The sequence below is a fragment of the Mauremys reevesii genome, linkage group 14, assembly GCF_016161935.1.
Source record: "Mauremys reevesii isolate NIE-2019 linkage group 14, ASM1616193v1, whole genome shotgun sequence".
NCBI classification, from domain to species: Eukaryota; Metazoa; Chordata; order Testudines; family Geoemydidae; genus Mauremys; species Mauremys reevesii.
The window spans coordinates 43,564,000-43,587,406 of NC_052636.1; the positions used below are offsets into that span (position 1 = coordinate 43,564,000).

The following is a 23,407-nucleotide window of genomic DNA, read 5'->3' on the forward strand; positions in this document are numbered from 1 at the left end:
TGAATATAGAACAGTGGTTGCAATGGTAATCTATACAGTTACAGATTATGTCAATAATGTCACAGGAGGTGACACGGCATCAATGAAATTGGAGCTGGGGCAGCAAAAAGCCACAAGATGTTCTGAGGGCTGGAGAAAAATGCCTTCTAATGAGCTATTGAAAGAGCTCAATCTGTTTAGCTTATCAAAAGAAGATTGAAAGGTGACTTCATTGAAGTGCTGAAGTGCCTTAATGGAGAGAAAGGATTGGGTATTAAAGGGCTCTTGAATGGAGCAGAGAAAGGCATAACAAGACCCAATGGCTGGAAGGTGAAAAGAGACAAATTCATATTACAACTAAGGCACAAATATTCAACAAACAAGCAACCAAGGAAAGTGGTGGATTCTCCATCTCCTGATGTCATTTCATGAAGACTAGATGCCTTTCTGGAATGTGTTTGCCCCAAAAGTAGCTCTTGTGTCATACAGGAGACCTGTGATATGCAGGGGGTCAGATTAGATGCTCTAATGGTCTCTTCTGGCCATAAAGTCGACTAATTTCTGAAAAACTGAGTGTAGCTTTGGGAGCAGCGTCTGATGTTTCCCTGTCTAGCCGGCTTGCTGCCTAGAACGAACGCTCCTTGAGTGGGGTGACCACAGGGAGTAGCTCAAACCTCCAAAGTGCCTGGCCAGGGGCAGGACATTGGCACAGCAAGGGAGGGGTGTGGCAGTGACATCACAAAGGCCTTTTGCAGGACCTCAGCCTATTGGTCGAAGGTGGTGGGGAGGTGGTGACCTCACAGAGAGATGCTGACATCAGCCAGGCAGGACAGGGGCGAGGGGCCAGGGAAACCTCAGAGACCCCTGTGGCTTTGCTCCAGCAAGTCTCCTTCTCCAGGTCTCTCTTTGAGGACTGAGAGAGTATTCGGGTTCACAGACGTGAGCGCCAGGAGGAACCTCTTTCGAGTTTTCTCCTTCCCTTTTAGTGATTTTACTAGAAAACAGCCGTCCCTCTTTAGAAGGTAAGAGCCTCCTGGAGGTTTGAAACCTGTTCAGTCTGATCCATCTGGTGACAGTTGAATTCTAGGCATGGAAAACACGAGCTTAAGGAGGCAGAATTTTATTGCGCACCTGGGATTTTGTCCCTTATAATCACCGGGGACATTGGGGTTTGTCCTTTTTGTTTCACCTTTTCCTCCCTCCCTCCTTTCTCTTTGTCTCTTGCTTCTTTTGTCCTTTCTCCTGTTCCCCTCCCAACACCAGGAGGGGGGTGGGTGTGTGTGTGCGTGTGTGTGTGTGTATGTGTGTTGCGGGGGAGGGCTCTGCAGCTCCCACTGTGGGAGGTCCACCCAAAAATGTGGGGCTGAAATAGTGCTCAGGCAGTCAGGGCCGGATTAACCTTCTGTGGGTCCTGGTACCAAACATATTTGTGGGCCCCTATGTAGTCACTCTGGGCTCTGAGTGTGGGCCTGGTGGGGCAGTGCCATTGGTGCCATAGCATACCCGCTACTGAACCTCAGAGACATTTTTCATTTTGATCACACACCTCTCCATGACTGTACGCATTGCCATACACCGCTCCCTCAGCCCCCGGGTTTTCTCATTGAGCTGTACACCCATATGGGTTTACCAGTGTCCACAGTGAGCAGAACTTTCATAGTGATCAAGGAAACTCCCCACAGATTTATCTCCTTCCTCATTCAGACCTTCTCTAGCCATGTCTCGAGTACCCCCCATGTCACCAGTCACGGCATGTGGGCCTAGTCTCAGCTCAGACTTCTAAAGCCAGCAGATACCTGCTCAGTTCTGACAGATCCCCCCCTCAGCCTCCATCCTGCCATGTGAGCCAGCCACCTGCAAGCACCATTTCCCCAAAGTCAGGACTTAGCCCTTGGGAATCTGAAGCCACCAGCCTCTCTCCCTCTGCTCCCATCTACATGCTAGTCTGCTACCTGGTCACCACCACCTCTCCCCATGCTTGTTTCCTTTCCACTTTGGACATGCTCCCACCCAGCTGGAAGCTCCCTCTGCCAGCCTGACCTGCTCCCTCCTTCCCTGTTCCCCTTGACATTCCTGTCCTACTGGTGACCTCTGTTCCTTGAGGTGAACTCCAGTGTCTTTAGCTGCTCTAGCTTAATGGCCCCAGTAGTCACAGAGCCACCTGCAGCTTCTCTGGCTACGGATATGGGGCCAGTTCCCAGAGGCCAGCCTTAGCCAGCTGCAGCTACTAGCCGCAGGAGGGGTGGCAATGCCAGGACTGAGCACGCTTGAACCTTGCAACGGCAGTACTAGGGACTCTAAATCCTCAGTGCTGGCCCTAGGCAGCTGCAGACTCTGGAGTTAGGCACTTCCCTCCTCTAGGCCATGGCTTTAAATACCTGAGATTCCCATCACCTGCAGCAGAGGCCACCAATTCCCACACCCCCCTCAGCCAGCACCTAGTCGTGCAGAAAGTGCAGCCTGAGTGATTTTGGAGGCTGGGGTGGCAGGAGGTTCCTGTCCCTGAGCAGCAGCTCTGCAACAAGCGCACATGCTTCCCCGTTGGGACATTAGCCGTTACTGACAAGGTTTGTCTGTGTTCTTTTTTTGATCTCATTGTTAGGTGTGAGAAGTATGAACTGTTCAATATGTTCAATTAGTTGGTTAATAAGGTGTTTATGAAGTAAATCACTGGCTTTACAATAAGATCCAATCTGGAGCATATGACATATTGACCCCTGGACTCCATCTCTGAGAGGGCACTTGTTTACCATCAGGGGACAGGCTCAAACCAGTCCAAACCGGTTTTTCCCGCCAAAACCAGCCCTCAGCGTTCCATCTCCTCAGCACTTTTCCCGCCACAGAAGTGATATAAGGACGTGCTCAGCGCCTGCGCGGGGCCGCCCCCCCCAGCGACGGCCCCTCCACGGTCGGGTCTTCCCAGCGCTCCCGAGCTGGAGAGTGACGAGCCCCCTCGGTCCCGCCGTGAGACTGAGGAACAGGAGGCCTGTCACCCCCATTCCTGCCGTCCTGCATCCCTGGTGTCCAGCCTCCCACGGAGCCCCCGGGGAGTGAGAGACCCCGGGGGGGGCACTGGGGCTGGGCAGGAAAGTGACTCTGCCCCAGGGAACCTGGGAGAAGCCTCAGAGCTGCCTCAGCCCCAGTGGGAGTTGGGGGCAGAGACTGGGGCCTGGCGGGGGATCCTGTGGAGTGGGGAGATGGGGGTGTCAGGCAGGAGGAGAAGCTGGAGTTGTAGCGGGGAAGGTCGGTGGGACGCGGGGGGGATTGAACTGTCTCTGGGCAGCCAGGAAATTCCCGGGGGGGGAGGGGGTTAATTGGATCCTGTCCCTGTTTATGCCACTTGCCTCTCGCCCCCGATACAAATTCTCTCTAGTTCTGCCCCTTTTCTCGCTCAGTGTCTCACACGGGGCTATAAAATCTGGGGCGATTTCCCCCCTTTCCCCTCCAATGATCCGCTCTCCCGTCTCCCCCGATTTCCCCCGTTCTCCCCATGAGTCTCAAACGTCAGTTTAAAATCTTCTCTAGTGAGGGGCATTTTCCCACCCATTTTATCTGCAGCGATTTGTCCTTGTGTAGGTGGGAAATTGTTGCCCTGAGTCATTCCCCAGCACATGGCTGCCCCTGGAGTGGGGGTGGGATGGCTCAGTGGTTGGAGCACTGGCCTGCTAAACCCAGGGCTGGGAGCTGACTCCTTGCGGGGGCCATTTGGGGTTTTAGTTGGGGATTGGTCCTGCTTTGAGCAAGGGGTTGGACTTGACACCTCCTGAGGTCCCTTCCAGCCCTGATATTCTAGGAGATGCCGGGTCTCTGCCAGGGCAGGGAAGGGAGGCGCACGTGTCCCCCATGGGGACTGCCCAGACCCCCTCCCAATCCCAGTTGTTGCCCCCTAACTACCAACACAGTTGCCCCCAACCATCAGTTGCCAGTCACCTGTCCATCCCCCACTGCTGCCCCTTTCCCTCATCCAGGGACCTTCCAGCTCCCCCTCCCCCTCCCTTGCCCTTTTAATCAGCTCCTCAAAGGGCTCCTTGCTGCCCATGGGAATGGTGGGGGTGGGGGAACCATTACTTTGTATTTATGTATTGGACAGTCGTATAAAATCCAGTCCAACAGTCCTGCTTTTCCACTAGTTCGTTAACAGCAATATAAAATCCCCTCAGATCTTGGTGTTTTTCTCTCATGTTATCAAATACGCAGTTTGTGACACATTTTCCTTGCAAATCTCAAAGGTTCATATAAAATAACCTAAATGTTTGCCCCACTGCCCTCTAGTTGTCTATTTCTAACTGAATATGTGCTGAGATTTCCCCGTCTCTCTAATTATAAAATACCAAGAAAATCTCAGATTTACCCCTTTTCTCAGATTCTTGAACCTAGATATAAAATGTTTGCAAATGTTGCCCATTTCCTCTTTATTCATTTATCAAATATTGATGTGAAACACTCATATTTTACCTCCTATCAACAACTGATATAAAATCCCTCTGATTTTCCACTTTCCTCTCTATAATTTGCAAAATGGATCCAAAATCTCTCAGATTTCCACCCTTTCTCTTTCATTTCTGAACGTTGCTCTCAAAGCTCAGGTTTTGCCTCTTTCTGTGTCATTATCAAATGTCAGTTAAAAATCCTCTCGGGTTTGGGGCTGTTCCCCGTGTTTCTAAATCCCAGCAACTTCTTCCTTCGAGGGAACCTGTTGCCCTGAGTTCTTCTCCATCCTGGATGTTGTAGGGAGTTAAATTGCCCAGAGATCATCTTTTCCGTCTCCTTTGTGAATCATTTGGTCCCTCTTTTACCTCTGTTAAAATGTTTGCCGAAGAAAGAGACCAGCCAGATATTTAATACCCTTCAAAGCCAGAGGCCTCCCCCTGTTTGGGGATCAGTGGTTCCCAGCTGGTAATGGGAGAGTTGGCTGGACCCTTTTCTTTTCTCCAGCTGGCACGGGATGAGGAGGTCACTCTGAGTGCAGTGTGAGTTGAGAAGTATCCCAAACCCCATGGCAAATGGCCTCTGTGAGGGGTTGATTCCTGCAGTGCTAAGATGCAGCCACCTCTGGGGTGGATCCATGGTGGCCATTATTTGCTAGTGACAGGCATGGACATTTCTTACCTATTTTGTCCCTCCAGGCCTTCCATTCTCCTGTTAAAGAAGTATCCCCCAGGGCTCCCTCTGCCTGTGGGACTGGCCAGCAGGGGGCGGTGGTCACTTTCTATCCACTTCTCAGGCACTGTGAGGTAACGGTGGTGTGGGGTGGGGGGGGGGCGGGGGGGGGAGATGGCAGCTGACGGGGGATGGGGGTGGGGGGAGGCCTCTGGGTGGCTGGGCAGGGGGTACCCTAGTGAGGTTGGTGGGTTCTGGAGATTTGGGGTTTCAGGGGGTGGCTGTGATGTGCCCAGCCCTGAGGCTGTGGGTCCTGGAGGTGGGTATCGCTGGGGTCCTGGTGGCTGCAGAACAGCCGGGGTGGGCGTCTCTTGGGGAGGCGGGACAGGGGGTTAGAGGGAGCCTGGTGCTGTGCCAGGGGCTCTGTCTGGGCTTCCCCCGCAGACTCCTGGGATCGCTGCCCTGCCCAGTGCACAGAGTGTGTGTGGGAGAATCCCCGGTGCTAGGCAGGGGGTGCCCCTGTAAAGCATCAGGGGATCCCGCAGGGGGGAGGAGGGGGTGCCAGGCAAAGGGCAGGGCAGATCCTGCTGGAGGGTGGGGGGGAGGGGATCTAGGCAGGCAGTGAGGGACTGAGTTCCCAGTGGGGGTCCCTTTTGGGGGGTCTCTGGCTGTTGGGGTCTCTTGGTGGGGGGAACCCTTTGGGATTCCCAACCTGGCAGTGATGGTCTGGTGGGGTTCTCTGGCCGGTGGGGCTCTGAGGGGTATCTGAGGTCCCTGGCCAGGGACTCTGGGGGCTGGGTCCCAGGGAATATCTGGGGGTGGAGAGGCTCTGGGGGCTGCTCCTGACCTTGCTGCTTCTCCCTGATTAGCTTATGCCAGAATCCTGGCTCCAAGCACTGCCCGACATTCCCCGGCTGGGCCCAGTCACTGTGATAACTTTCTAGCCACTTATCAAACACTGTGAGATGAAATGACAGATTTTTGCTTTTTTCCCCTCTTGAAAACTGCAGGAACTTCCAGTTCCATTGTCCTAGATTGTCCAGTCCTTGTCCTAGATCTGGGGGGTGAGGAAGGTGGGAGGGGGGTCAGCGCTGCCACACAATGGTCCCTTCCACAGCATTCTGGACTCATTCTTTCTGAACTCTGGTTTCAGGTGAGACCATTGTTAATCCAGAGTCACTGTATGGAAAGACATGGAGTGACTCTGGATGGACAGTGGGGCAAATGAGATCAGCAATTCTCCCTGTGAGGAGGGGCTCTCATTAGCTGCTCTCCCCAGAGAGCTAAAGGAGGGAAGCTGCTCAAACGCTCTGTCCCTCTCTGCTCAGGATACTGGGGTCCAGCTTCCTGGGTCAGAGGCTGCAGCCTCCATTGTGATCTGGGAGACCAGGCTTAGCAGCTGCTGCTCCCCCAGCGGGGTTCTGTGCTGGGAAGTGACCTTAATTAAAGCTGCTTCTCTGCCCGGCCCAGGGGATGACTTTCTCCAGCTGGTCCTAGCCCCCTAGGGCAGCCCTGGGCCCTGTTAATACTAAATTCTGAGCCAGAGTCTCCAGGTAACTGACAGACCTCAGGGAAAGTCCTGGGGTCTGGCAAGAAAGTGACTCTGCACAAACAGCCCCTCCTCATTTCTCCTCCCAGTAGCAATTGCCAGGAGAAAATCCAGCCCTGGGAGAGCAAAGCCCTCAGGAATGGGACTTTCACAGCCAGAGGGGCAGGAAGAGAGGACAGGGGAAGGAGAGACTGAAAGGGGCAGTGGGAGAAATGATGGGGGAGAGATTTCCAGCTCTCTAATCCACCCAGAGACATGTATTGCTGCATCCCTGGGCAGAACCACTTTCCAGTCAACAAAACAAGGATCAGAGAGAGGAAAAGCCAGTTCCTGACTCCATATTCCCCCTGCTGGGGTGTGCCTGCCGTGGGGTCAGTGTCTGAGGGAATCCCCCACAGTGACTCCTTTGGTTCTGCTCTTTTCTAGCCTTGTGTTCAGAGACTTTGTTACGGGGTGAGGGGAGGGAGAAGGGAGGTTAAAAATGTCTCTGTGGGCTTAGCCTGGCAGGAGGGGCCAGTTCTACATTGTAATAAACAGATTGAGCATTTCCCAACATGGCAGACTCTAGGGTGTCTGTCTGCAGGGAAAGGGCCTGGGGGAATTCTGATGTGAAATTAACTAATACCAGTTGTGAGACGCCCACAACTGCCCTTCTCCCCCAGACAGGCTGCAGAATGACGTCCATGTTTTGCTCCAGCTCATCCCAGCCTGGCATGGGACAGGGAAGAGAAATGACTGCAGTGGAGCCAACTCAGGTAGAGATTATCGGGGGGTTGTTGGTGGGTTCGTGCTGGAGGAGAGGGAGAGCAAATACACCGGAGATGGGAAGGTTTGCACAGTCTGGTTTGGAGGTTGGAGCGGGGCAGGAAATTCACAGCGTGGGGAAAGCAGGAGGCCAGGGTGTAGCAAACCTGCTGGGAGTTATTTAATAAGTGGCCTAGATTCTAGGAACAGACCCAGGACGTTCAGAGGTGGAAATGCCCTAATTTGTGAAGAAAGAAAATAGCCCACCTACATGGAGCTAGTCAAACTGACCAGACTCCCAGTGCTGGAGCCTGACCTCACTAGCCAGCGGCTGCTGTGAGATATGAAGGGGGCACCCATGAGTCAGGCTTATTGAAGGTGCCTCTCCCTTCATATCCCACTCCTCACAAGAAGGAGGCTATTGGGCTTCCTACCAGGGAGCTCTCGCTGGACCCTGCTAGGGGCTCCATCTCCTGTATCAGTCAGTAGCTAGTAGGTGTGTGATGGATCTGCTGGGAGAGACAAGGGGCTCTCTCTTTGTCCCCTCACCCTGGTATTTGCTGGATACGCTGAGCAGGGTCGGGGTGGGACTCTGTTGACTGCAATCCACCCAGAGCTTCCATTTGATTGGCTCCTCTCTGCCACAAATAGTGGGGCTGTGAGTGGGGAAAGAGGTCCTGAGTGTTGGACTCTTGCTCTTTCAGGGGCCGGTGACCTTTGAGGAGGTGGCTGTGCAATTCACCAGGGAAGAGTGGGCTCTGCTGGACTCTGCTCAGAGAGCCCTGTATTGGGATGTCATGCAGGAGAACTATGAGACTGTGACCTTGCTGGGTAAGGGTTCCTGTCCCCTCGGATCTGCGAAGGGGAAATGAAGAGTTAAGGTTCACGCCAGCCCCACAATGCCACCTCTACTCTGTCGTGTTTCAGCATCATCCCAATATGCCAGTGACACACACACACTACCAGAGACCCTCCCCTGCTGCAGAACGCTTTAGGAACAGAGCACAGGAGCCATATTGCACAGTGTCAAATATCTCCTGTTTGCTCAAGTAAAACTGAGGGTTAGGAGCGGCATAATCAGCAGAAGCTTCCTACCCCTGACCTCTCAAACCCTGAGACTTCTCCACCCAGACCACAATAATGCTTGGGGTGTAACGAGCGGGCTGCTGGAGTCAGAGCTGCTGGCCCAAGGTCACTTATCACACAGACACTCCGTGCGTCCTTGAATGCTGGCTGGGGGTATCCAGAGAAGGAAGCTCAGTGGCGGATTTAGCGTTAGTAGGGCCCTGTGCTCAGCTCCATTTTAGGGGTCCATGCTTGGGACATAGGCAAGAAAAAGAACATTCTCTCATTTCCCTCCCCTGCTGCAGAACACTTTGGGAACAGAGCACAGGAGCCATATCGCACAGTGTCAAATAGCTCCTGTTTGCTCAAGTGAAACTGGAAGTTAGGTCTGGCATAACTGTTCCATACCCCTAATCATTTTTGTTGCCCTTTTCTGAACCTTTTCCAATTCCAGTATATCTTTTTTTGAGATGGGGCGACAACATCTGCGTGCAGTATTCAAGATGTGGGTGTATCATGGATTCATTTGCTGTTTTTACAAATATGATATATGATATATTCTGTCGTATCTATCCCTTTCTTAATTATTTCCAACATTGTTCGCTTTTTTTCACTGCTGCTGCAAACTGAGTGGATGTTTTCAGAGAACTATCCACAGTGACTCCAAGATCCATCTCTTGAGTGGAAACAGCTAATGTAGACCCCATCATTCTGTATGTATAGTTGGGATTATGTTTTCCAATGGGCTGCACTATGTGCTATCCTGTCATCTAGTACTGCTGAGATCCTGCATTCAGTGATATCCCTGCCCTTCCTGTTCCCTTTCTCAACTGATCCCCACCAGCCCATGCTTCCTGTTCCCAGCTTCCCCAGGACTCTCTCACTGTCTCTGAACCTCTCTGTCAGCAAGAAGCAGTGCCAGGGACACTTGCCCTCTGTCTGGAGTCTTCGATGTCTGGGACATGGATTTACTTTCTCTGTGTTGTAAGAGGCTCTGTCATAATGAGTGTCTGTGACATTACCCAGAGTACAATCTGGACTGTTAAATAGCTGTGTCCCCTCAGTTCTCCAACCTGGGGTGCCTTTTCCACTGTTTTCCCGCGAGAACAGTCCCTCTTGTCACACAGTCTTGTCTTACACACAGTCTCCAGCATGTAACTCTCTCCCAGCTACACAGTATTGAGTGCTGCTAGACAGCCACTCATGAATTACACCTCAGGAGAAAACCAGCAAATTCTCAAGTGCCCAACTTTCCCCCAGAAATGTGCGTCTTGCACTGTCCAGCACGCTACTGAACAACACAAGCTCATATGAAGTCTGTCATTTCATCAGTGGAAAAAGACATGCACCAGTTTGTTATCCCAAATGGAGTTTCCAACACACTTTAATCCAAACACACTGGTTAGATAAACAATAAACCAAGATTGTTAACTACCGAAAACTAAAACTAGGTCCAGCCGATGAAAGGGGCACTCCCAGGAAAGACTGTATAATGGCTGTAACAAACAACTTTGTAAACCTGAGAGAGCTGCCTTGGGGACAATGACAGGGAGAATCCCCCAAAGTGACTCCTTGGATTCTGCTCTTCTCTGGTCTCTGATTGTTCCTTCCAAAGTGGAGTACTTTGCACTTGTCTCTATTGAATTTCATCCTCTTTCCTTCAGCTCATTTCTCCAGTTTGTCCAGATCATTTTGAATTTTAATCCAATCCTCCAAAGCACTTACAACCCCTCCCAGCTTGGTATTGTCCACAAACTTGATAAGTGTAACAGAGAGACTGTTACTGGGAGGGTTTCACCATGTGTCAGAGGGTTACACCCTGGAGGGAGGGGGCTAGGCCTGTACTGGGATAAGGTCACTCTGTGCTTCACAGTGTGGCAGAACCTAGAGTGTCCATTAGCAGGGGAAAACCTGGGGGGAATCGGCTTGTGGAATGGACAAAAGCCCCGTCTGAATTCTTACACCTTGCCCTTTTCACCCCAGCAGGCTACAGAATAACATCCAGGTTTTGCTCCAGATCATCCCGTCCTCCCAGGGGGAAGGAAATGGTTGCAATGGAGCTGGCTCAGGTAAGGGATTCTCAGGGAGCTGGTGGTGGGTTCTGCTTGGAGGGAGAGAAGCAGTAAATGCATAGGAGGGTGGGAATTGCTAGAGGTGGTGGGAGGCAGGAAATATCTCGGGCGGAGAAAGGGAGGGGACAGGATGTGACAAACCTGCTGACACTAGTGTAGTTTAGGGTGTGATGGGTTGTTACCCGCAGGGGGCAGTCTCGGGGGCTTCTGGGAACCGCTGTGCCCTCTAACCCTCAAGCTGGGCTGGCCCTTCTCACACTGATTTGCTGGAGATTCAGCCAGCCTCTCCAGGGCCTGTTATCACCCAACGGGACAGCAGGTGACGCCATACACCCAACTAAGCTACCAGAGTGCTTTACCTAAGCCGCTCAAGGACAGATAGACCACAACAGCCAATTTCTCAGCTCCCCAACCTTGCACACTTGCTGTAGGATACATTCAGAATTATACCATCTTATAGTGCACAGGGATCCCTCTAATGTCAGCTCATTAATATAGTTCCCCTTCCCCTCGATCTGGGACAGATGTGCACAGCGAGCTTGTGCTAACCAAGCTGAGATTTTCCCCAGACACTTCACTCAAAATACGCTGGTTAAGATAAAGCATAAAACAAGTTTATTAGCTGCAGAAAGACAGATTAAGTGATTATAAGTGATAACAAACAGATCAAAGCAGATTGTTTAGCAAATAACCAAAACTCAAACTACGCCTAATATACTAGCTGGATAGAATTTGAATTAGCAGTTTCTCACCCTGACTGATGCTACAAGCAGTCCACCAAGTTTCCATACACAAGCTAGAAATCCCTTTATCCTGGGAGCAGCACTCCCCCACTTCAGTTTTTGTTTCTCAGGTGTTTCCAGGAGTTCTCTTGTGTGGGGAATGAGACCAAGAGATAACGTCACACCACACCTTGTGTAGCTTTTCCATATGGCGTGACCCCTTTGTTCCAAACTCAGTTCCCAGTCCAGTTTGTGGAAAAATACAGGTACTAAAATGGAGTTTAGTGTCATGTGGTCTGGTCACAGGCCCTGCTGCGTCATAGTATCCATGACTAATAGGCTGGCTGAAACATTCAGAGGAAGGCTAAGCTCTTCCACGGTCCATTGTCTTTCTTGATAAGCCATCAGCGCTGTCTGGCTTCTTCATTGTTGTACCTGAAAGGCTCGTTGTGGGTGTTACCCAGAGTAAGCACATTTGAAATACAGATACAGAGTCAGTATCCATAACTTCAGATACGAACGTGATATGTGCACACAAATAGGATAATCATATTCAGCAAATCGTAACTTTTCCAGTGACACCACACATGATGCATCTTGTACAAAATACATCATAATTATGTCCTAATCATATTATAACCGTACCACTATGATGAATATGGGGGTGTAATGTCAGATAGGGCCTAATTTCAAGGCACAGGAGTTGGGAATGGAACTTCCCCTCCTTGTGGAACAGGAAATAACCCTCCAGCCAGGGCTGGGACAACTTCCCAGACTCCCAGTGATGGAGCCTGAATCTACTCACACTTCATTCTACTCACAACCCCAATCGTTGTGGCAACTGCAAACTTTATAAGTGATGATTTTATACACTCTTTTAGGTCATGGATAAGAATGTTAAATAGCACAGGGCCAAGAACCAGTCCCTGCGGGAACCTGCTAGAAAGAAATCCACTCGACCCTGGCTCCCCATTTACTATCACAGTTTTTAATCTATTTAATGTATGCCGTGTTTATTTTGTATCATTCTAGTTTTTTTAGTAAAAATATTGTGCTGATCAAGTCATATCCCTTACAGAAGTTTAGGTAAATTACATCAATACTATTAGCTGCAACCAAACTTTTGATCTCATCCAGTAAGGATATCCCGTTAGTTTGATAGGCTCTATTTTCTCTAAACCTTTGTTAATGGGCACTAATCATATTACCCTTCTTTGATTCTTTATTAATGAATGAAATCCAGTATTGGCTGCTCCATTCTCTTGATGAATATAGATGTCAGACTTCAGGTCTTTTAGAAAGTCTTGTATACAAGTTATCTGGACCCACTGATTTAAATATATCTGACTTTAATAGCTACTGTTTAATGTCCTCATGACTTCTTGTTGGAATGGAAAGAGTGTCGCCATCAACATCTTATGATACGAGTACATCATCTGTTTTTCTCCAAATCCAGGAGAGAAATATTTATTGAGGACTTTTACCTCTTCTGCATTATTTTGATAATTCTGCCATTTCTATTAGTAAAGTACCATTGTTAGGATTAAGTTTGCAATTAATATACTTTTAAAATCTTCCTTCTTATTGTCATTGATTGGTCATTGATTTCTGATAGCTTTCTTTACCAGTTTTCTACAAATCTGACCTTCTAACTTCTATTCTTTACTATTGACTTCCCCTTTCTTCCATATATTTAATTTGGAGAGTGTTGGGATTCCTACCAGGGAGACACCAGTAGGGTCCAGAGACAGCCCCATCTCCTATATCAAGCTCTGGCTAGTAGGTATGTGATAAATGAGAAGATCCTGCCTCCCTCTGTCAGCTGGGAGACACAAAGGTTCTCTCTTTCTACCCTCTGATGCCGCCTGGCTGCTCTAAGCTAGTTGAGGTGGGACTCTGTTAACATGTGCCTCCTGGGGCTTCCATTTCCCTGGTGCTGCTGTTCCGTGAATAGGGGCGTTGTGAGTGAGGCAGCAGGTACTGAGTGTTGGACTCTTGCTCTTTCAGGAGCCGGTGACCTTTAAGGAAGTGGCTGTGTACTTCACCAGGGAAGAGTGGGCTCTGCTGGACCCCACTCAGAGAGCCCTCTACTGGGATGTCATGCAGGAGAACTATGAGAATGTGACCTCGCTGGGTAAGGATTCCTGTCCCCTCTGTTCTTGAAAGGGGAAATGAAGAGTGAAGGTTCATGCCACCCCCATAATGCCACCTCTACTCTGTTGTGTTTCAGCATCACCCCAATATGCCAGTGACACACACAGACTACCAGAGACCCTCCCAAGCTGCAGAACAGTTTGGGAACAGAGCACAGGAGCAGTATCACACAGTGCCAAATATCTCCTCTTTATTCAAGTAAAACTGGGGGTTAGGTCCAGCATAATGAATAGAAGCTTCCTACCCCCGGCCTTCTCTCAAACCCTGAGCCTTCTCTACCCAAACCAGAATGGGCTTGGTATGTAACAAGCAGGCGGCTGGAGTCAGAGCTGCCGGTCCAGGGTTACTTATCACACAGACACTCGGTGCGGCCTTGAATGCTGACTGGGGGTATCCAGACCGGGCAGCTCCAGCAGCAGAACACTGAATCTCACCCAGGATTACAGATGACACAACTCCTCACTGGTCTGGATTGCGATGGAATGTAAATGTCTTCACACCTTCCCCCTGCAGGAGAATGGCTGTTTGACCAGCTGCTTACCTTGCTGTCTCTGAGGAACTGCTCTGTGGGTGTTCCTCAGAATTGTGACTTTTTCAGTAATATCATACTGTAAAATCTCATAACTTTACATACAGTGTTACTACACATTTTAACAGGAGGATAATATTCAGTAGGTTATGTGTTTTCAAATGATACCTCACAAGCCATACTGTGTACAAAATTGATCACAATTTTCTAGAAGAGTGAACACAGGGGCATAGACTGACACAGTGTCTGTGTGTGTGTTCCCAGCAGATATGTGGGTATTTCAGTCCCTCATAAGCACAGTGTTCAGCATCTTCAAGGACCTGGGGAACTGGTCCTGGGAATTCACTGGTTTACCAAGTGTGACACTGCATGGAATTGTGAGACTCTTTGGTATTAATAATACAATAATAACATAATCTGATAAAATTGCAATCAATCGTGCTAGATATGCCATGTAAGGTGTCAGTGAAAATGTTATGATTTGCCAATAATAATAATATAATAATTTTGTTTCTATGTTTGTATCACCTTTGTATTGTGAGTTATAGATATGTAGGGTATATCTGTATTTCCAGACTTGTGCAGTGTTTCTGGGTGACACCCCCAGACATATTGGCATCAATACTGCCTAGCCTGTTTGATGGCCCATTGAGAGTCATCAGCTGTACAATGAGCCCATGGAAAGGACCAAGGGGATACACCTATTGAGTCAGCAAGACATGCCGGGGTATGCCTGTGTAATGAGAACTTCAAGGCTTTTCCATGCCACGTGCTGTGAAGCTTGTGTTTGGGACACAGGAAGTACAGGCCACATGGCAAAAGGAATATAAAGGGCAGCTGCGTCATCTCCATTTGTCTTCAATCCCCCTTTCTACATCTGGAGCAACTTCTCTACAAACTGAACCCTGGAACAAAGGACTGAATGACCCATCCAAGCTATGGATGTGTTCCGGACGGACTTCCAAGCCAGCAACTCACCAATACTGCTAAGAACCTGATATATCCATTTTGGAATGTATCTGACTGCTTTCCCATTTAACTTCTTTCTGTCTTACTTTTGTTTAAACCTTTAGTTTAGATGCTAAAGGATTGGCTGGAAGGATGGAATTTTGGGTACTATCCAAACCTATACTGACCTGGTGATGTGGGTGACTCTTTGGGGTCAGAGGAACACTGTTTATGTGAACAGAGTTTTTAAATAACCTCTCACTGTACTGGACCTAGTTGCTGATTGGGAGTCAGAGAACAGGGATGCAATAAAGGGGGCTGCGTGATTTCTTTTTTCAGCTTCTCGATAACCCGTGTGGGGGATCAAAAGCACAGTTGGTGACTGGTCGGTGAGTTTAACTTCAGTGTTAACCAGCAGTTTTGGGAGCATCTGCTCTCCCTTTTTCAGCCTGTCCTAACTTTGGCATTTTCAGTGAGAACTGCCCCTGGCCCACCAGGTCACACTAAGCACTGAAGTTAAATTAATAGAATGTTTGTTTTTTTTATGACCAAGTCTTATGAAATCAACTGAACTCCTTTGTTTTCTTTCATCTGAGCAGGGTTTCTAGTTTTCCAACTTGATGTGATCTCCCAGCTGGAACAGGGGGAAGAGCCATGGGTCCCAGACCTCCAGCGGTCAGAGGAAAGAGAGATCCTGAGATCTTCCTGCACAGGTGAGGAAACATTAAACCACCCAGAATCTGTAAGTGCCTGAAAGAAACATCTGGGATGCCCTACAAAGCTCTTGGGGAGGTCTCTCAGTTCATTATTGTCCCTTGCAGGGGTCATATCCTCAGGGTAAATATAGTTCATGGCTTCCTATAGATCCTAGCAGACACCAGGCAGTAGCTTCCTCCCTTCCCCCTGCGTATTTGGATGGGATGTGAAGGCTGAATTCATCCCCCTCCTCTCTCCTATTTGGGGGAAGAGTTTGGGGGAGTTCAGCTCCTGATTTTTATTTGACCTGTCTTCAGCACTTGTTTTTGTTTGGTCTTCCCCTTTCCATCCCTGTTTGAGGTTTCTGTCTCTATCACAGCAGGTGATGCAATGGCATGTGAGAAAGAGGAGCAGAATTCTCAGCCTGAAAATGTTGAGCCAGTGGGTAAAAACAGAGCATTATCTCAAAGATCGAAAAGGAATGTGTCCAGGAGTCATGAGCAGGGAAAGTCCTGGGAGATTCAGCACAGACCAAAAACAGATCAAGGAAACCAGGCAGGGAAGAAAGTGGATAAATTTATTTCCTGTTGGGGAACTCAGAAGGTCCTCATGGAAACCACAACACAGCAGGATATCCTCAGGCGAAAGAGAAAAAATACATGCAGGGAGTGTGGAAAAACCTTCTCTCACAGCTCAGCCCTTTCTGTACATCAGAGAATCCACACAGGGGACAGGCCCTATGAATGCCGTGAGTGTGGGAAAACCTTCAATCGCAGTTCGCACCTTATTAGTCATCAAACAATCCACAGAGGAGAGAGGCCCTATGAATGCCGTGAGTGTGGGAAATGCTTCACTAGCAGCTCAAACCTTTCTCAACATCAGAGAATCCACACGGGGAGAGGCCCTTTGAATGCCGTGAGTGTGGGAAATGCTTCACTAGCAGCTCAAACCTTTCTAGACATCAGAGAATCCACACAGGGGACAGGCCTTATGAATGCCGTGAGTGCGGGAAAACCTTCAATCGCAGTTCGCACCTTATTAGGCATCAAACAATCCACGGAGGAGAGAGCCCCTAGGAATGCCGTGAGTGTGGGAAATGCTTCACTAGCAGCTCAAACCTTAGATTTAATTTACCTTGGTTCCTCAACTGTTGCTACAGCTCTAGTACCCATCAGTCCAAAGACTGAGAGAAATGGAGAGTTCCAACCATTATCCTTTTAGTATCTTATTGTTCCTCTCTCTGTTTTTTGTGCTGGCCTTTCTATTCTATCACTTTCTGCCTTTGTTTAGTGGTAACAGTTGGTTTCCATCACTCACGTTTGTTTGTTTAAATCTCTATCCGTTGTGAAATAAATTTTTTGCTTGTTCGATAACTGGACTCAGGTGCTGTGTGAGATACAGTAGCAATGGTCCACAGTAAAACTAGTAACCTGGGATACTTGGGGAAGAGAGGATCTGGGATTTCACCAGGTATCTGGTGATCCGGGCTGGACCCCAGAGGGGGACACATTGAAGGAACTCAAGGGTTAAGGTGGCTGCTGTAGCTCAGAGGAGGGTCCTTGAGTTCCAGCAGGCTGGTGAGTTTGGTCACTAACATCCAGCTGCCAAATGCAAAACTCCCTCTTCCTTGTGGCAGGTGGCAACAAGGAGACTCACAGTCCTCAGCACCCTGAGAAGGGTCACAATGTGTCTCTGTGTTGATCCACCTGTCAAATTCACACAGGGAAAGCTCCCGATAGCACAAAACTCTGCCCTATGAAATCATGGAACATGTGCTCTTTGCTCTGTGAAAGCATGTAAAGAATCCAAGCGCTGGAGGACAGGGTTTGGGTCCAGAGTGACCTAGACAAATTGGAGGATTGGGCCAAAAGAAATCTGAGGAGGTTCAACAAGGAGAAGTGCAGAGTCCTGCACTTAGGACGGAAGAATCCTATGCACTGCCACAGACTGGGGACTGACTGAGTGAGGGGGGTTTGATAGCAGCCTTCAACTACCTGAAAGAGCAGCAGTGTGGGCTTTCTCCTGGCCACTTTTGCTGGGCTGGGCAGGCAGCCTGGAGGCCTTTCTAGAAGAGAACTGGGAATGGAGTTAGAAAAACCAATGTGAAGACCAGAACCTCAGGTTTAGACTCATTTATTTATAATATTAAATCTTCAATTCTAGTGTCACAGTCAATACAATTGCTTCAGCCTAATAGTTGCCCAAAGGGAAACTTAACGTCTCTCCAAGGGGAGTGGAGAGAAAAAACTTTTCAGAGTCCAAGAGAGACAAGGCGGGTGAGGGTAAGAGCTTGCAGAGGACCAACCTCTGTTGGTGAAAGAGACAAGCTGTGGAGCTAACCCCACACACTTCTTCAGTTCTGTGTAGCCTGGAAGGTCGTCTCTTCCATAACCAGCAGTTAGAACATAAGAACAGCCACACTGAGTCAGACCAGTTCATCTAGCCCACTCTCCCGAAAGTGGCCAATGTCCGGTGCCCCAGAGGACCCCTGGGACCAACATGGATACACCACCACCACAAACAAGGTTAAAAGTCAATGCACATGGGAGAAGCATCTTGTGTTTCCATGGGCGGTAGGTTTGTAGAAATTTTGGTGGTGCCCAGAACCTGCCCAAACTCCGCCCCCCACCTGCCCAAGGTTCTGGGAGGGAGTTTGGGGTGTGGCTGGGGATGAGAGGTTTGGGGTGTGGGAGGGGGCTCAGGGCTATAGCAGAGGGTTGGGGTGTGGGGTGTTGGCTGTGTGGTGGGGCTGGGGATGAGGGGTTCATGATGCAGGAGGGGGCTCAGGGTTGGGGCAGACGGTTAGGGGGCAGGGGGATGAGGGCTCTGGCTGGGGCTGGGAATGATGGGTTTGGGGTGTGGGAGAGGCTCAGTGCTAGAGCAGAGGGTAGGGGTGTGGGGGGTGAGGGCTCTGTCTGAGACTGGGGATTTGGGGTGTTGGAGAGGCTCAGGGCTGGGGCAGAGGTTAGGGTGCAGGGGATGAGGGCTGTGTCTGGGATGGGGATAAGGTGTTTGGGGTGTGGGAGGGCTCAGGACTAGGGCAGAGGGTTGGGGTGCAGGGGTGTGTGAGGGCTCTATCTGGGGCTGGAGATGAGGGGTTTGTGGTGTTGGAGGGGGCTCAGGGCTGGGGCAGAAGTTTGGGGTGTGCGGGGGGATGAAGGCTCTGGCTGGGACTGGGGATGGGAGGTTTGGGGTGTGGGAGGAGCTCACGGCTGGGGCAGAGGGTTGGGGTGTGTGGGGATGAGGCCTCTGGCTGGGAGTGGGGATGGGAGGTTTGGGGTGTGGGAGGGGCTCAGGGCTCGGGCAGAGGGTTGAGGATGTGGTGGGGGGGTGAAAGCTCTGACTGGGGGTGTGGGCTCTGGGGTGGGGCAGGGCTGGGGATGAGATTGGGGTGCAGGCAGGCTGCTCCGGGACAAGGGCCAGAAAGGAGGACTCCCCCCAGCCCTTTCCCTGCTGGCAGCAGCAAGCTCTGGGGGAGGAACCCCTCATTTCCTCCCCCCCCCAGCAGCACACTCACTCCCACCAGTGTCACTGCAGGTGCTCCTAGGGCCCTTCTCAGGTCCAGGAATCTCCCTCGCCTCCCCCATTATGGGGGCCGGGGGGTGCTGCATGCACCTCCTCCCCTGCTGTTGCCCCTGACTATAGCCTCACTGGGGGTGGGGGATGGGGCTGTCTCCTTGCCCAGCATGGGGCAGGAGTGGTGACTGCAGGGGGGGGGGCTGTGATGGTGGAGGGTCCCGCTGGAAAAGGGAAGGGTCTGAGGTGGAAGGGCAGGCTCAGAGTCAGTCTGCCCTGGCAGTGAGGTTGGAAGGGGGGGCACTAGGACCCTGTGGCAGCAGTTGCTGCAGGGAGGCAGCATGGAGCTGCATGGAAGAGGCAGGGACCCTCTGCTCCCTCCGGGGCCCAGGGACATGCATGGGGCCAGCAAGGGGGTCTGGGGGACACTCGGGGGAAGCACGGGGGGTGGCAGGTGGGGTCTATGGGGAGACCCGGCCCCAAACTTTGGTGGAGCTGGGCCCCAGGGCTCTGAATATTGCTGGTGCCCGGGCACCACGTGGGTATATAACTCGCCGCCCATGTGTGTTTCATTCCTTATGTCCTAGTCCCATCATGTGGCCATTTCCTTTTCTTCCTTTCTGTTAAAAACTTTGGTGTTTTGCACAGAAACATTATTTCCCCAGGAGAGACCCAGGAGTGGGGGCTGCATTCCTGTACCAAACAGTCACTGGAAGGGGGCAGACAAAGGCCTTTAGGACGAGGCGTCCATCACTGTCAAAAGATCATCTCCCTCCTGCAGGTCACTGGCAGCCTGAATTTGTTCCTTATCCTCCCAGAGTCTGGGGGCTGGAATCAGCACTACCCAGCCCCTCCGTATGTAGCAGGAACAAACACAAACCTGGTCTTTAAAACAAGCTGTCCCCTTCCTTCTCAGGGAAGATTTTTCTGTGATTGAAGTTGAGCTTCAGTTCCCCTCTCCTATGGGCGGGGCAGGTGTGGGGCCAGCTCCCAGTGAGATCTGTTTTCACCTTTGTCCTCTTTCAGTCACTCTGGGATCCTAACTCTGCTCCCAGCTGTCAGGCAGCTTCCAGCCCAACCACCCTGCTCACTACCTTCATGGTCATATGTCACCCCCTTTGCCAGCACACAGAGCCTGCAGGAAAGCTACTCTTGCCAGATGCATTGGTGGTATAGTGGTGTGTGTAGGTGTCTTCCAAGCAGTTCATCTGGGTTTGATTCCCAGCCAATGCAATAATGGCTTTTCTCTTCTGTTGTTTCCTCATCTGGAAGTGGTTTAATTTCAGTCACATTGTGTTACAATCACATTATCTATAGAATGAGACAATAAATGTGTCTAAGTCCAGCAGGTCATTCAGGATGGAGGAACACAAGGGACTGGAATGTGTCATCTGAGAAAGACAGAACCCTTGGAAACCTGCATCTCCCCTCCCCTGGCCTTGCGTGTTATGATTCCAGCTCCGTGAGCTGTTTGTAGGATGTTCCGGCATGGTGGGGAAATGAAGTTTTGAGTCAGTTTTTGCTCCTGCAGGTTCCTTTGCTGTTACAATTATAATGACATGAACAAAAGGGAGGCACAATAAACATAACCCCCAAGTTGCAATACAGGTGGGGAAAGAGACGATCACGGTTAAGCCAAACACGTCAAAATAAAAATTAATACTAAAAAAGGGGAGGGGGGAAGAGATCAGGTATGTGGAGATCCCCTTGATAGTTCAACACACATTGTTAGAATCAAAGTTCAGACTTGACACTGGAAAACCCGCAACTACCTGTCTCTCTGAACACCTGTGATGAGCAAGATGGAGTTGGGACACCTGTTCTGCTTCAATCATTTATTGTCTCTCTGTTCTCTCCTTCTTCGCCCCCCAATTCCTCGTCTCCAATGTCTCTGCCTTTCTCCTCTTGCTCCTTCTCCCCTGCCCTTTCCAGGAACTCTCAGTCTACAGCATTTAGGACAAGCCAGAGCTCCCATGTTCTGCACATGAGCCTGTGTCAGAGGACGTGTGACCCCGGTCAGAACCAATCACCAGATCAATATGACCCTTTATGGGCGACTTCTCTGCCTGCTCTGCAATTTACATCTCCCCTCTCCCCCCGCCCGCAAACAGGGTGGGGTACAGCTCTGACTGAGAGGCCTCACAGGAGAAATTTCAGCCAAAAGACAAATTTGTGTGAAATGTTGAGAAATGAAGAGCCTCCCAAATCCCCAGAACTCTAGTGTCACACCCATGGCACCAGCACAGGGAACCCAGTGAAATGGGGTTACAGAATACAAGGGGGGAGGCAGCAGGGAGAGAGGTGACAGGGAGTCTCTCTTTTTCCTTCTCTCTTCACTTTCTGTTCTTCTCTTTCCTTCCAGGAACTGCAGTCACAGCAGGGAGGGGTTTGTCTCCGTGTCTGTCACGGAGGTGGTGGAAGTGACGGATTCTGTGACTTCCTGCAACCTCCGTGACTTCTGCAGTGGGCACAGTGGCTGACTCCAGGGCCACTCAATCAACTGGCTCCAGGGACCGCCCAAGCAGCGGCCAATGCAGCTGCCCCGGGGACCACTTTACCAGTGGTCCCGAGGGCAGCAGGAGCAGCCACAGCTTGGTGGCCTCTGGCAGCACTTCTGGGGTGGCCAGAGCAGCAGCTGGCCCCCTGGGGCTCCCCCCTGCCCTAGCAGCAGCTGGAGTGGCAGCGACTCTCAGGGCTTCTCCCCTGGTAGCTGGTGCTCATTATCCATCAATTAAATCAAAACACTTCCCCCTGCAAGTGGATTTAGCCCGGGACCCTCAGAGTCAGCAGTTGTTACGCCCCCACTGAGCTCTCTGGCCAGGTGTCCTAGTGCCGGGAGCCTCCGATGTAGATCCTAAAATAGCGTTTTTGCACCAGGGGGGCTGAAATTTTGGACCAGACGTTGTAGCTCCACTGTTATTTTACTGAATTGCTTCAAAACAGCAAGTGTAGAAAGTCTCCTAAGTGCCAGGCTCTCTGCCATGGAAACAGCTGCCCCTGCTCTCCAGGAGTCTGTGCGTTCCACCCAGCAACGCACACACCTGCTCCGCACTGAAGGGGGGTCAGACAGTGACGGTAACGCAAATCTTCCGACTATTAACCAAGGTCCCTTTCTTTAACCCAGGACATGCCAGTCACCTGTTAGCCATGGTGTTATCTTCATCTTCAAATACCTCTCAGGACATTGAACAGAGGAAGTGAAACCCCCCTCCCCCGAATGGCTCCCTGTTGAGGCGTTGTACCGGACCTGCCCCTGGAGACTGTCTGGTTTTATACTCTTAGAGCTTTTTCTCTTCAAACCCCTTATCCCAATCTCTGGGCCAGCCTCCGCATTTCAGAGTTTAGAATTTACTCTCATCACCCTCCTATGGCACTTTCCATGTGAATTGGGCAAAGCAAGTGGGGGAAGCTCCGTGGCTAATGAAAACCAACGCTCTGGGTGAGGCCTGAACTCACACCCACAGCTGTATTTCCTCCTGCATGAGCCACTATAGGTGCTTCTTAGACAAAATTGGGCTGGAGGTGGTTACGTGTGTCTATGGTTCACCACTTTGGCTGCTCTGTAAAAAGCTGATGGTTCAAACAGAAGCTGGTGGGTTTTTGTTTTGTTTTAAGTAATTAGAGTCTAGTATATTTTAACAGGCAGAAAATGTCCTATTCTGGTCTATCCCCATGTGACTCCTTCTGTCCATCTTCTTCCTTCACCCTCAGTGTCTTTCCTTCCCCATTGGGGACATGCAGAGATGAACCCCAGTCAGTCCGTGTCACAGAGAGTCTGTATCTCCTAAGGAATGTGGGTGAAGGATTCCAGCTGAATTAACGCCGCTCACCTGGGTTAGAAACATTTGTTTCTTTCGAGCAGATCATGGGAAATGGGATGTTAATTCAGACCCAGGAGGCAAGGCAGAGGCTTCATGATCTTGATCTCCAGGAAGGGAGAGAGGATCCCCAGGAAAGAACAGAGCTTCCTTTAGACTCAAGCTGGGTCTCCTGGAAGTTGGAAAAGACCCTTGGTCACTGAGGATCTCATGGGATCGTGCTGCTCCAGAGGCTCGAGAGTCCTGGGTGCGGGGAGGGTGTCACTGCACAGTCTGAAATGGAAGGGAGGACCCTGGAAGGGAAGGGGAGGAACAGAAAATGGAGAGGAATGAAACAGAATAAACGCCTCTTCTCTCTCCCCTCCCCGACCCAGCAAGAACTGTTATCAGTGGGGAAACTCCCCACCATGAACAGCAGAGACCACAGAGAAATTTGCCTCATGCTGAGAAGTAAGGTGACCAATCACCAAGTGTGAAAAATCAGAGACTTTCACTAGATGCATTGGTGGTATAGT

The 23,407-nt window shown here is 50.5% G+C and overlaps 2 protein-coding genes across 2 annotated transcripts in view; both read left to right on the plus strand.

Annotated features, from left to right (window-relative positions):
- LOC120381714 (zinc finger protein 383-like) overlaps positions 1-13,255 on the plus strand; it is a gene marked incomplete at its 5' end in the record, with an annotated part of 47,731 nt that extends 34,476 nt beyond the window's left edge. Inside the window, one exon of the mRNA XM_039499836.1 lies at positions 13,239-13,255. Coding sequence (XP_039355770.1) covers positions 13,239-13,255 — 17 coding nt within the window. The remainder of the gene's footprint in view (positions 1-13,238) is intronic.
- Positions 13,256-16,200: 2,945 nt separating this feature from the next.
- LOC120381758 (zinc finger protein 420-like) overlaps positions 16,201-23,407 on the plus strand; it is a gene marked incomplete at both ends in the record, with an annotated part of 237,354 nt that continues 230,147 nt past the window's right edge. Inside the window, one exon of the mRNA XM_039499869.1 lies at positions 16,201-16,459. Coding sequence (XP_039355803.1) covers positions 16,201-16,459 — 259 coding nt within the window. The remainder of the gene's footprint in view (positions 16,460-23,407) is intronic.